The sequence below is a fragment of the Dama dama genome, chromosome 29, assembly GCF_033118175.1.
Source record: "Dama dama isolate Ldn47 chromosome 29, ASM3311817v1, whole genome shotgun sequence".
NCBI classification, from domain to species: domain Eukaryota; kingdom Metazoa; phylum Chordata; class Mammalia; order Artiodactyla; family Cervidae; genus Dama; species Dama dama.
This window is the reverse complement of record NC_083709.1, coordinates 61,178,015-61,192,460: the sequence shown is the minus strand read 5'-3', so window position 1 is coordinate 61,192,460 and position 14,446 is coordinate 61,178,015. Positions and strand designations below refer to the sequence as shown.

The window sequence follows — 14,446 nt, the reverse complement described above, 5'->3', positions numbered from 1 at the left end:
AAACTAAAGTCCATTAAGGAAAAAAAAGAGCTTGGATTATGGGTTCTGGTTGAATCCTAGCTTATCACTTATTTACAGCTGTGTAACTGTGGGAAACTCACATAATGTCTCCTCAGACTCATCTACAAAACGGGGGTGGTAGTAGTTCCCTACCTTATAGGGTTGCATAACCTGTAACATGATTAAATGTCTTGGTAAATGTTCAATTCTGCCTGGTTATTGTGAATGAAAATACACCAATGACTTCCAGCCATATGATTTATAATAGTTTGACATTTAACTAAATGGTAAAACTATTTATTTTTCCCACCCCTTTCTAGTCCCCTTACGCTGCCTTATTATTCATATTTTCTCCCACCATAGAGTATTAGTTTTAAGACAGTAGAGCTTTATCTTGCTCACTGCTGAAACAGCACCCAGAAAAGTACTGTACATATTAAGCCTTCAGTAGACACTAGATGAATGAACGGTGCAAACTGTCAAAAGGGAAAATATACCATACACCAAAATGTTCATTATAATAAAAAGTATATAGATAAATCTTTCTCTAATGGCTCCCAGTCATATATTTTAAAACACCAAATGCTATAATAAAAACAAGTAATTTATTAAAATTTGAAGGTAAAAACATAATTTTGAAAGATTTAGACCTATGTCAGGCGTGATAGAGTATGGATGCTTTCTTGAAATTCAAAATCAGATCCAAGAGTATCACTTTCAGAATGTTCAAGAATATTGAGTTTACTTCTAGTTGTCTGTGATGAAACAGTCAGTATTTTACTCTCTTTCTTAACAGAAATGTGTTTTTTCGAAGACTCGCTTTTAATTGGTTCATTAACCAAAGACCTATTCTGCCCGATTCCTCTGCTTTTCTGCTTTACAGGTGACTCAGGGCAGGAATGCAGGTCCTTCCCAGGCTGTTTCTTAGCAGAGTGCTTTTTGATATATTCACCTGTTTTGGTCATTTTTTCTGAGGAAGGCCTGCTATTTCTAGATAATTCCTCTTCTTTTCTTTGACTTCCAGTTCCACAAATTACATCTGCTGAAGGAGAACATGCTCTAGCAATGAAATCTTCAAAAGACTCCTGCCGCTGTTCTGTGACTGGGACGCCCAGGTTGTCTTTGGAAGTCTCTAAGGTCTCCTGAGTAGAGAGTGGGACATGGAAGGTGTCGACAGGCAACGGAATTCGAGCATCACCTGTAATTTTCTGAAACTGGAGAGAAAAACAAAAGACAAGACAAAAATTCAGTGATGAACAAGGCCTACCATTAAAGCACTCAATCGCTTCAGTTGTGTCCAACTTTCTGCGACCCTACGGACTGTAGCCTGCCAGGTTCCTCTGTCCACGGGATTCTCCAGACAGGAATACTAGGGTGGGTTGCCATTCCCTTCTCCAAGGGATCTTCCTAACCCAGCCATCAAACCCATGTCTCTTTACGTGTCCTGTATTGTAGGTGGGTTCTTTACCTCTAGCACCACCTGGGGAGCCCAACCATTAAAAAGTGGAGTCCGAAATTTCAATGTTACTCTGTGATCTTATTATTAAAACAGTCAATTGATAATTTAGAAGATTTCGGAGTCAATTTTTTTCTAATTATATCTTGCAAGTGATTCTCAACTTAGCTATATCCAAGATTATGTCTGCTACATTTTCAGACTTCAGTGTTTAGTGTGGTTATTACCTATTTCCTTTCCCTTACTAAAAATAAAACCCTATTCTGTAAGAAAATTAATTTCTTTTCTATCCTCCAGGTAAATGTAAACCAGCTGTTTTTTTACACAGTTTTACAAAATGGAAAACATGTAAAAATGTGTCCAGTTTGTGACCAGACTGTGTATCCAAGCCGTCAGTTTCTAAGACCAGTTTGAGACTGGCTGAGGTAAGGGATGGAGGCTCCGCCTAAGGCTGGAGGAAAAGCTGACAGGTTTCCCCCTCCCATTCCCATAACCAGCTGACTCACTATAATATACTGCCTATGAACTATGTCTGGACCACTTATTTTAAAAAATTATCTATATCAGTACTTGTACCTTCATTAGTGTTCCTTCATTGTAAGCTGACTGCATACAAATAGAAACCTAGATAAAATATGAATAGAATAGACATTTATACAATTTAAAATTTAGGATATTTTCTCTAAGGTTTTCTTTCTTCACTAAGGATAGTTTGCTTTAACTCAAATTTTCAGAAGAATTTCTAGTTTTCTTATTTACAACAATACAGTATCATGAAATCTACTGGGCACAAATGTACTAATCTAAGATATCGGAAAGGAGCTCAAAGAGGCTTCTAGCTCCTCAGCATATGACCTCTCAGAGACTGATCATTATTATTTTCTTTCTGACTTGGAAATTTCCTTTTTGCTAATAGCTCTTAGAATCATTAAGTTCTGTTCTGTCCACTTACTTGGATATTTTGCATTTGTCCTAAGGCACTCTGCTGTAATTCTGATTTTTCTTCTTCAAGTGCCTTCTTTTCTTCTTTAGGTGGACTACTAACAGTAGAATTCATCTGGGGATGACCTAGTAAATGAAAATCTGACTGATCTATACCAGCCATTGTGGCCAGCTGCCCAAGCCTGGACCAGAGGAGAAAAGGAGAGAAAGACAAAAGTTACTATAATCACAGAAGAGCAGCTTAGATATCCCCAGACCTACAATCAGGAAATACTTCTAACATCTTAAAAGCCAACACCTACTCCAGACCACGAGCCTCTCTCTCCCCCAAATTCTCAGCCCTTTCCAGATTCGTTCTCTGGGACACATCCCATCTCCTTGCCTACTACCACTCCATTTCAAACACTCTCACTACCAGCTTCAACATCGACCACACACACCAGCCACTGCCTCTCACTTCCATTCCCACACTCCCATTACCATCCCTCCAGCTCCCAAGAAGCGTCTGCTTCTTCCTTCCCAACACCAACTCATTCACTGACCAAACAGCACTCCATCAATTATCAATCTCCACTTCCCTCTTTTGACAAAACTGCTCCCAGTTGAGAACCACTGACCTGCATCTTCCCTATATAATCATTTTTAAGTCCAAGACAAAAACAAACTTAATTCAAACTTACTGAACGAGAAAAATAAGTGAAAGGCAGGAAAATTCTTATGCATTCCCAAATATTTTCAATTAAAATTGCCTTCAATGTAGTCTTTACAAAAAATTATACCTACTAATTACTCTGTCTACAGGTTACTTGTTTATAATGGGCTTCCCACTCTACCAAAGCAGGCTCCCTTTTTGCTTTTCTTTATAGATTTCCTCATTTAAAAAAAAAATCAACTCTATTACCTAAAATTCACTGCATTTGGCTAAATATGGTCATGGAAGTAATAAAAACGGCTCAAGTTCCTCAGCAAACTACCTCTATAGTTGCAAAGAGAAGAATGTCATGAAGAGAAAAGAACTAACCCAGCATCTTTAAGGAGATCCAAGAAAGCATGGAACTTCTGGAAAGAATTCTCAATGCTGCCCAAAACACCTTCATCATCCAGGATCATGCTTGTCAATGAGTGTGCATGAAGGGCTTCAGACAAAGAGAAATTTATATTTCTTAACTGGGCATTTTCATGTTCCAACTATAAAAGAAGATTGAAAATATTTGACATGACTTTTTTCTCACTGTCATCAAAAAAAACAAAAGTAGTCTCGTCTAGTTTAAAGAACAAAACTAAAACATCCAAAGTGCAATTTGTTGTTCAGTCACTCTTTGTGATCCCGTGGACGGCAGCACACCAGGCTTCCCTGTCCTTTACCATCTCCTGGCGTTTGCTCAAACTCCTGTCCATCGAGTTGGTGATGCCATCCAACCACCTCATCCTCTGTCATCCTCAAATGTAATTAATTTGTAATTAATCTAACTCTCCATCAGTAAAGACAGAGACTATATCACATAATAACCAAAAGGCAGAGGCACTCAACAAAGTTTCCTATACAACATATATATATAAATAAACCAAAGTGATTGTTTTATTAATGATCTCTCAAAAGATCCATTTTAAACTGGTTCAATTCATAATGGATCCTCAGTCCACATTAGAAAATTACCTGTTATTAAGTTTCCCTTAAATTAGAAAATGAAGTACAGAACCTAATTTGAACAAAGCATATTACAACTCTGCTGAATGTTAAGGAATAACTTTAGTGAACAAAATATCTAATGCTTAAGTTTAAAAGTCCTAAATCATACCCAGCCCAATTTAATAACTGTACCATCACCAATATTCTCGGCTTCTTGAAATATTCACTCTCATGCACTCTTCTTTAGATCATCATTTATGATTTGCCCTATATAAAAATCAACTCTAGTATTTCTCAGAAAGGTCATTATGTTCATGATGCCCTCATGTCTTATATAAGCAGGTGTTCAATATTTATTGAATGAACTAGTGTCCACCAATCCAGTAGATGTACTTTCAAAATTTCTTCCCTACATTCACCCTGTAATAAATTGTATTTATATAGAACTTTTTAGCTTATGCTCTGTTTTCATGCACATTACCAAATGTAATTCTCACAGTATGTATTTTTATTTTCATTGCATTCTTACTAGTTTTCCAATATCTTATATTTATTTAAATGACTCATTTTCCTAATTCACTGTCAGTAAAGTCTCATCATGTCATTTATGTTACTAGATATATAGTATATACACAAAATATGCTTTCTTGAATCGAATAATCATGAACAGAAAATAAGCTAACATCATATAAAGCACACACAACACACAAAAAAACAGATTTTTCCATTTTTAAAAACATACCTTCTGGGATATGTAATATAATAATATATATAAATTATAAGCCTATGTCTAAAAGGAAAATAGAAAATGAGAGCTCTATTTCATCCTGTATTTAGATCATATGATCACTAAATACCAGTAAAGGTTCATATGATACCACCAATTTGCAACATTATTAGTTTTCAAGTTTACAAACTATATGCACATGGCTTAAAATCAAATAAAAATAAAACCAAGAAGCTCCGGAAGTGTAAGAAGAGACCTGTTTACCTCGCTGACCCGTTTATCAGCCTTAAGCCTCATTACTCTTTCCTCCTTTAACTGCTTTAGGCACTCCTCCAGTTTTCCCTAGTGTAAAGAAACAGAGTAAATATTATAACTAATTCATAGTATGATATTCCAAGGCATTTCCAGCTATAGATTTCATCATGATTCAGGGGCAGAGCCAGAAGTGAACTCAGACTTTAATCTGCTACTTGGAATATCATATCATGCTAATGAAATTTATTATTGAAATATATCAAATTAGTATAGTAAAGATTTATTTAAATCCCACTCTTACCAACATAAATCTGTGGCAGCTCACCATAAAAGGTGTGTGCGTATAACAGTAAATCAGAAATAAAAAATTAAGACCAAGAAAGAAAAATTCCACTTTTATTTGTGGGTCTCTTTACAGTAGGAAGCCCTATTACTGAACATGCTTAACATACCTGAGTTACATAACTGCAGATTCAAAAGCATTTTTTAAAAAGAGTAATCACTTTTAAAGCAACTTACTATATGACAAGCACTGTTCTGGAGTTTCCTGGGCATTAAATATGAGGAAAGAACAAGACTAACTTCGTCATCTTACAGATGGGAAAACGGAGGCAGAGTAAGTAGAGCACCACAGCCAAGCTCACACCACGAAGCAGCAGAACCAGAACTGTGAATTCAGGAAGCTGGCTGCCATCCCTGTCCACAGAGGCAGCAGTCTTTCCATTCACCAAGGTCAGTGACATAAAATGAACACTGGTAAACTCTCACAATTTTTAAGCACTAAGACACTTAGGTCCTTGAAGTGGAGGACACTGCTTATGGGTAGGCCGAATTCTAAAAGAGCTCCTAAGATTCCTATGTCGAAGCACACAATCCTGCCAGTTTTTCAATCTAGGTGCTGTAGTGAAAGGATTTTGTAGATGTAATTAAGGTTCCAAAATCAGTTGCTTTTAAAAGAGGGAGATTATTCTGGGCGGCTGTGATATAATCAGGCATCCGAGGAAAAGGAAGTGGACTTCTCCTAAAGATCTGAAATACAAAAGGGACAAGAGGGAGATTCCCCATTGCCGGCTTTGAAGAAGTCAAGCATGATATGGCAGAGAATACGAGTGGGAGACCTCCAGCAACTGAGACTGTCCCCCAGCTGACAGCCAGCAAGGAAACGGGGATCTCTATTCAAGCAAGTGCAGAATCTGAATTATGCCACTGAGCTGAAGAAGCTTGCCAGTATTCTTTCTTGGAACCTCCAGATAGTAACACTTTCAGACTGACATCTTGATTTTAGCTCTATGACATTCATGAGCTTTGCTGAACATCTAGTACAAACATGAACATCCAACTTTGGGGGCCTGATGTCTTGCCCTTAAATTTCACACACTTTAACACTCTCTGGAGGGAACCCACACGTTCCCATTGTGTATCTGAGTGGAGGATTCAGTCATGCTGTTACGGGACTTCTGACCTATGGAACTGTGAGCTAGTAAAATAGGTATTATTTTAAGTCAGTGAGAGTATAGTAAAGGAAAATTAATATACTACTCAATCTCCAGGTTCAAGAACAAAAATAAATGACTGTTATTGTTTTAAGTCATTGTTTCCGGGTGGTTTCTTATGCAACAATAAATAATCAGAATACCTATGAAAACAGTAAGGTGTATTTATACATTTTAAATTCTTTGAACAATCACTTATGGAATAAGGAATTCTATTATATGTTATCGTTGTGAGAGGAACTGGTGTCACTTTCTGGACAATAACTTTTGGTACCCAGCAACAATCTTACATCAGCAGTTTACCCTAAGGAAATCAGAGATGTAAGCAAAGATTTATCTACAAACAAGATGTCATAAGATTATTTATAATCAAACTCTAGAAGAAAGCTAAGAGCCTCCAAATTGGGGTTGGTTTAAATAAAAATAGCACACCATATGAAGGAATGCTCTATGAAACCACTAGGAAAATACCAATGATAAGAGGGCTCAACCAGAGTTAATGAATGGGCCTGAGGAATTCTACATTCAAAATATATCTGTATGTTTTTCTTGGAAGATGGTCCATGAGCTTTATCAAATTATCTGACTTACAAAAATATTTAGTGACATGAAAAAACATCTTTAATACCTTTTTAAGACAAAAGAGCAGAGGTGGCCTTTATTTCCTTCAATAAGTTGTTCACTGCTTTCAAAAATTTGCTCAATGAACATATTTTTATGCTCAGAACATGCTTTAAAAATTGACAGTCTAATAACTTCAGATTCTTTAAAGTTTCATTACTAAAGCCAACCAAGTTTTCAATGGGAAAAAGGGGGGAAATTCCTCTACTTTTAATATAATGGCTAAATAAATCTTCTAAAATTGATTTCAAAGAAATTCTAAACAAATAAGAAAACAAACAAAAAACCCTAACCACAGTCTGAGAAAAGTAGACTAAATTACAGAATTCTTGACTGGTTCTAAACAGCACACTAACGTGCAGTAACATGAAATAGTTTCTCCCTCTAGTGGAAAGGATTAGAACACAGTGTTAAATTTTTCTGAAAAAGTGAACCCCTCTCCGACAGACTAATTCTTGTCCCTTAAACAGAAATATGGAACTAAAAAAATTAGAAAGTACAATTGCTTGATATTCTGTTACTTAGGTAAGACTAATGATAAGGCTTTGGAGAAATCTGTCCTGTCACCTGCTCTCCTTCCTCCCTTCTATACACTGGCTAGGTTGCTTTTTCTGGAACAAAGCTCCCATCATATTATATATCAAGTTTTATGTTCAACTTTTTTTTATATTTAAAATGACTGAAACCAATCATTTCTCATATAATCAGGGGATTCATAACCTGGACTTTTTTTTTTAAGTGGGCTACAAAATATTTCACTGAGGGGGTTACTGGTCAACCATTCCTTTGATTACACTTTTAAATCCTTTCCAACTTTTCAATATTATAAGAAAAAATAACCATTTTTATGCATGAAGACCTTTTTCCATATTTAGAAAAATGTTCTTGCAACAACTCCATAAAAATGAGGCTGAGATCAAAGCAAATAGATGTTTTTCAGGCTTTGAGGTACCTATCTCCAAAGTGCTTTCTAAAAAATTCCTAAGACTTTATTTATACAGCCATCAGCAATGTTATCACTTGGTATATAATCACTACAATAACTTTTGGCTTACTTCCTCACTTAGAATGCAAGTTATGTGAAGAAAGGGGATGTATTTTATTAAGTGTTTATCCCCAGCACCTGCACCTAGCACAAAGCAGACAGTCAATAAATAATTGCCGAATAAGGAAAATTCCTACCAATGCAAGATGTATATAGTATGAAAGATGTGTGCTTTTTCTGTAACTGGATAAGTGAAAACTTGGCATCTCCCTTAAGTGTGCACTTCTTTGCTTATAATTAGTAGTAATTAAATTTCTCTTTTAAATTATATTTTAAAAATTCTGAGGCAAAATCCTGGCCCTACCCATTAGCTCTATAATCTTGGACAAGTTCCATAATGCTAGACCTCAACTTTCTTATCTATAAAGTGGAGATAAGCTCCCACATCACAGAGCTCTTGTGAGGATTACATAAGCTAAAGCATGTAATAAAACTTATAAGCACTCTTTAACAAGAGTGCTTGGTACATAGAGTATGTTCAATTAATGTTGAGTGAATGAACATGTGAATGCAAACAGTAGTGAAAGGCTTAAAATGAAATAGTCTCGTCCCACACCCACATCCAGCACCCTAGAGGTGACCAATTCTTTAAGCAGGTTTGCAGGTTTTTACTTGTAAAATATTATATGCATATTGAGGAGTACACAGAACAAAAGTGTCAATGTGACAACTAAAAAGAGAATACTTACATAACCCATAACCACCACTCAAATCTGCAAGTACTTGTCAGCATCTTAAAGATCCCGCATATCCCTCCCTCATTTCAGGCTTCTTTCCCCAGTTATAAACACCATCCTCATTTCTTGACAACCATCTCCTTTAATCTGGTTCCATCTGTCACGACATGGGGCTTCCCTGATAGCTCAGTTGATAAAGAATTCTCCTGAAATGCAGGAAACCCAGGTTCAATTCCTGGGTCAAGAAGATCTGCTAGAGAGGGATAGGCTACCCACTCCAGTATTCTTGGGCTTCCCTTGTGGCTCAGCTGGTAAAGAATCCACCTGCAATGTGGGGGACCTGGGTTCCATCCCTGGGTTGGGAAGATCCTCTGGAGAAAGGAAAGGCTACCCACTCCCATATTCTGGCCTGGAGAATTCCATGGACTATCCATGGGGCCTCAAAGAGTCGTACATGACTCAGCAACTTTCACTTTCAACTCTATGTAGAGGATCACGGTGTATGTTGTCTTTTCTATTTTATTTCTTTCACTCAACATTGTTTTAAAAAATTTATCCAGATTGCTATCTGTAGTTCTATTAGGTTGGTGCAAAAGTTAATTGCAGTTTTCTGCATTGTTGAAATTTGCTACTATTTGATATTAGAATACACCCTAAATAAATGTGGTTATATCAATATATTGGTTTTTTTTCTTCATTTATTTTTATTAGTTGGAGGCTAATTACTTTACAATATTGTAGTGGTTTTTGCCATACATTGACATGAATCAGCCATGGATTTACATGTGTCCCCCATCCCAATCCCCCTTCCCGCCTCCCTCTCCATCCCATTCCTCTGGGTCTTCCCAGTGCACCAGCCCTGAGCACTTGTCTTTTAATGTGCATTCTCAGTTTTTTTTTTTTTTTTTTGCTAATGATTTATTACTTGCTGTTAATTTAATATTTATTTTAGACTATGGAATTGATAACTGGCAACATTAACAACACATTTGGCCCAGGAACTGCGAACGAATGTACAGTGCAGGGTGGTTCAAGAAGTTTACAAAGGAGACAAGAGCCTTAGACATGAGGAGTATAGTGGTCAGCCATCAGAAATTGACGACAATTGAGAGCATCATCAAAGCTGATCCTCTTATAACTACATGAGAAGTTGCTGAAGAACTCCACATTGACCATTCTATGGTCATTCACCATTTAAAACAAATTGGAAAGGTAAAAAAGATTGATAAGTAGGTGCCTCATGTGAAGTGAAAGTCGCTCAGTTGTGTCCGACTCTTTGAGACCCCATGGCCTACACAGTCCATGGAATTCTCCAGGCCAGAATACTGGAGTGGGTAGCCTTTCCCTTCTCCAGGGGATCTTCCCAACCCAGGGATTGAACTCAGGTCTCCCGCACTACAGGCGGTTTACCAGCTGAGCCACAAGGGAAGCCCGGGTGCCTCATGAGCTGACCAGAAATTTTTAAAAAGTCATCATTTTAAAGTGCTGTCTTCTCTTATTTCACAACAATGACCCATTTCTCAATCGTATTGTGATGTGCAACAAAAAGTGGATTGTATACAGTAACCAGTGACAACCAGCTCAGTGGCTGGTCCAAGAAGCAGCTTCAAAGCACTTCCCAAAGCCAAATTTTCACCAAAAAATGGTCATGGTCACTGCCTGGTGGTCTGCTGCCTGTCTAATCCATGACAGCTTTCTGAAGCCTGGGGAAAACACTACATCTGAGAAGTACACTCAGTAAATCAATGAGATACTCTGAAAATCCCAACACCTGCAGCTGGCATTGGGTTGCAACGACAACACCCAACCTCACGTCACACAACCAAGGCTTCAAAAGTTGAATGAATTCGGCTACGAAGTTTTGCCTCATCCGCCCTCCTCACCTGACCTCTTGCCAACTGACTGCCACTTCCTCAAACATCTTCACAGCTTTTGGTAGGGAAAACACTTCCACAACCAGCAGGATCCAGAAAATGCTATTTAAGAGTTTGTTGGATCCTGAAGCATGGATTTTTATGCTACAGAAATAAGAAAACTTATTTCTTGTTGGTAAACAAGTGTTGACTGTAATGGTTCCTATTTTGATTAATAAAGATGTGTTTAAGCCTAGTTATAATGATTCACTGTCTGAAACCATAATTATGTTTGCACCAACATAATAATTCATTCAATTTTATTCCTTGAAAGCTTTCCCACTGTACGAACATACATAATTTATTTAATGTTTGACTCTTACAGGACACTTTGGGTTTTTCTGTTTGTCCTAACGCCTGCACACGAATCCTGTTGTACCAGTTATTCTGGTGCATTTACCCAGGACGGGGGTGAGGGCTGCTGGATCACAGGGTATTTATATACCTTCAGTTGATGGACAGTGCTAAAGGCTTTTCAAAGTAGTATTGATTTATACTTCAGCATAAGCAGGGTAGAAGATTCTCATAGTACTCCAGGTCTACAATACCTGATACTATCAGACTCTGTCAATCTCACTGGCATATAGTTTTATTGATGTCAATCTGTTTTTCTCTTATTACTTAATGAAGTTGGGCACTTTTCCATGTTTACTGGCTATCTGGATATCCTTCTTTATGAAGTTTAAGAAAACTAATCTTATTTTTAATTTTCCATTTCCAAATACTATACTTGCATGACTATTTCTGACTAAATTTGAGGCAGTATCTGTTAACTTTCTAATTTACTAGGTAAGGATTTAGTTCCTTTACACTCTTTCCTATATCCACACTGCTTAGTAAAGTTACGTCATTATTAGTTTTTCCACCGGTCATGATCTCTTCCGTATGTAGTGATATACTTAAAAATCTATATTGCTGATCAACTATAAACTCTTTCAACCTCCCGCTTTATAAAATGAAGACGTTCGTGGCTTTTCCCCTTTTTTCTACCTCCTGTCTACCTTCCAAACCTAGCTTTTATATTGTCAAAGTTGAAATTTATATTCTGTTCTATGTGCAGTTAAGTTTTCTCTTATTTGAGAGTCAGTATGGAGCAATGTTTAAGAGAAGAGGCAGAAAGCCTGAACTCAAAGCCCCGATCCAACCGTAAATCAGGGACAGGCTGGGCAAGTTCCTTCTCTGGCTTAGCTTCCTTTTCTGAAAAGCGGGAATGATACTAGCACCAACCTCATAAGGTTATTCAGGGCATTAAATGAGTTATATGTTAAAAACACTTAGAATATAAGATACACTAAGTATATACCAGGACACAATACATTTCAGTACATACTAAGTGAATACTAATACATAGTAAGTATAGTTCAGGTTTGACTTCCCTGGTGGCTCAGACGGTAAAGCGTCTGCCTACAATGCAGACCAAGATGACAATAAAAACTGTAAACCAAGACAGCATTCCTACTATTACAATTAAATTAACATTGCCCACTGCAGACATATACTGTGTCTCCACGTATAGATTATACCTCTTCTACTGTTTCCATGTCCTCACCCTGGTATAGCATGACCACACACCCTCAGATGCCTTGGGTTGCTGTCCCGAGGTTACAGAAGTATGGTGACTCCTTACATTATCAGTGTTCTGGTTTGGACAACAAATTAGATAGGTGGTCACTGCCTCTGTGTGTCACTGAAAAGGGGGACACCAGTAATGTCAGGTTTAAGTGGATTCTTGCTCACCAGCAGTAGTTTAAAATCTAGCATAGTTTAGGGAATTCATTGGCTACTCACTATAGGAACTCACACTTTCACTGCCAAGGACATGAGTTGAATCCCTGTCGGGGAACTAAGATCCTGCAAGCTGAGGTGCAGGCCCCTCCCCCTCACCCAAAAAAAACCTACCATAATTTAGTTCACTTCATGTTTATGTCAGTGTAGCCTTTTTTCCTCTGGAGTTCAATTTCCTCCTCCTCCTCCTCGCCCTCCTCCCTTCCCACAGCACCTAATGCACAGTGAGTACAACGCACCTCAGTGTGTTTCTAAGCTGCCAATCACACAACCAACGGGAGGCTCTCAAATCTGTATTAGCTGACTCTGCACTGAATCCACCGTTTCCTGACTCCCCTATTACCTTCCTTCTTAATTTATTTCCTCATTTGGTTGGATTATTTCTACAAATAACTTGTATAGCACAGGGGGTAAGCTTTTCAAATTTCTTTACGTACAAAATATCTTATTCAGCCTCCACTTATAACTGATAGTCTGGCTGGATACAAAACCCTACGGTGAAAATTATTTGCCTGAAAAACTGTGGTGGTATCTTTCTAATGCCTTCCAGAATCCATGGTGCTGATGACAAGAATGATAAAGTCAGGTTTTATTTTTTTTTAGGTGATCAGTATTTTTTCCTCTGGAATGAATGTATCTTTTCAGTATTTTAAAATTTCATAGTGAAGAGTATCTAGGTAGAGGCTATTTTTGTTTAGCTATTTTCAGTTTGAAGCCTGAAGCTTACTTTCAGCTATGGGGAATTCTCTTGCCCTTTGACAGCTTCCCTCCGTTTTCTTCTGGATCTAGAATGTTTAACAGGAACACGCTGGACCTCCCTGATGCAGCCTCTCCTAATATATCACTTCTATCACATTTTCCATTCTTTCTTTTTTATATACTGAGAAATTTCTTTAATTCCTACTGAATTTATTTCAGCAACCACATTTTCATTTCCAAGAGATTTCTCTGCTTTCTGACATCCCCTTTTTAATTAACACCCTATTCTTCAAGTTTCCAGCTCCTTTTAAGCCTCTTTAAGGACATGAATTAGGGTTTTTTTCTTAAATTATTTTGTTCCCTAAATTTTCCCTGGTCCTACTAGGATTTGTTTTTACTCTTTCCCCACCTCTCTTCTTGTAAGCTGTACTCAACTACCAGGCGTATGATGGTTATTTTTTATTTAAGAATGAGAGCAAAAAGCTTCCTGGAAGTCAGTGACTGACTGGCTTTTCTAATGCAGGAAAAAGTGGGTAGTAACTATAATAGGACACCCCCAGGTACTCTTTTCTAGGGCGTAAAAACTCACAATAGCTGCCCTAGTTGTCTCCAGTTTAACTTTTTCAAAATGAAATTATCTTATTTCAGGAGAGTGCAGGTGGGGCTGGCAGTCAACTCTTTCAAGCACAGACTCAATGAGCTCCCCCATCTCACTCACCTGCTTAACTTCACCCTCTCCCCCACATGCATGTCTGAGTATGGAGCTATTTCTGCAGGGGGATCAGACTCCCCCAGCTGCAGGAGGGCCCTGGGCATATTATAGGTGATGGTTCCCCTTGTTCTACTGCTTCAGTTTCACACTCTTCCACTAGTCTCCTGTCTTTCAAAGATATTCTAAAATCTCCTGATTGTTGTGGGTTTATATATTTAAACACTTTCATACCATCATTTTAGTGTCTTGTTAAAACAAAGAAGAGCTGAAAGGGTTCTCAGAGCATCCTGAATCTATTCTGTAGTCACAGTTTCTAAAACTTCTTGGTCTTCCCCAATGTCTACAACTGCTTTTAGAAATATCAATACAATATTCCGACCTACTGGTGAAGGAAACGAATACAACACATCTAAAATGACAATGAATGCGGGTTAGAGGCCCTAGGGTCCTGTCTTACTCTACAACTTACTAGTAAACCACTTATGTGCTAC

At 37.7% G+C, this 14,446-nt stretch overlaps 1 protein-coding gene across 2 annotated transcripts in view; it reads right to left on the bottom strand.

Annotated features, from left to right (window-relative positions):
- Positions 1 to 586: 586 nt before the first annotated feature.
- The window catches only part of CEP78 (centrosomal protein 78), a 32,787-nt gene continuing 18,927 nt past the window's right edge, over positions 587 to 14,446 (bottom strand). The window contains exons 12-16 of one of the 2 annotated variants that reach the window (XM_061132947.1): positions 5,020 to 5,097; positions 3,420 to 3,586; positions 2,409 to 2,580; positions 2,033 to 2,080; positions 587 to 1,214 (exon numbers count right to left, since the gene is read on the bottom strand). In XM_061132947.1, the coding sequence (XP_060988930.1) occupies positions 651 to 1,214; positions 2,033 to 2,080; positions 2,409 to 2,580; positions 3,420 to 3,586; positions 5,020 to 5,097 (1,029 nt within the window). In that variant the 3' untranslated portion in view covers positions 587 to 650. The remainder of the gene's footprint in view (positions 1,215 to 2,032; positions 2,081 to 2,408; positions 2,581 to 3,419; positions 3,587 to 5,019; positions 5,098 to 14,446) is intronic. The other variant, XM_061132948.1, reaches the window with a different exon arrangement.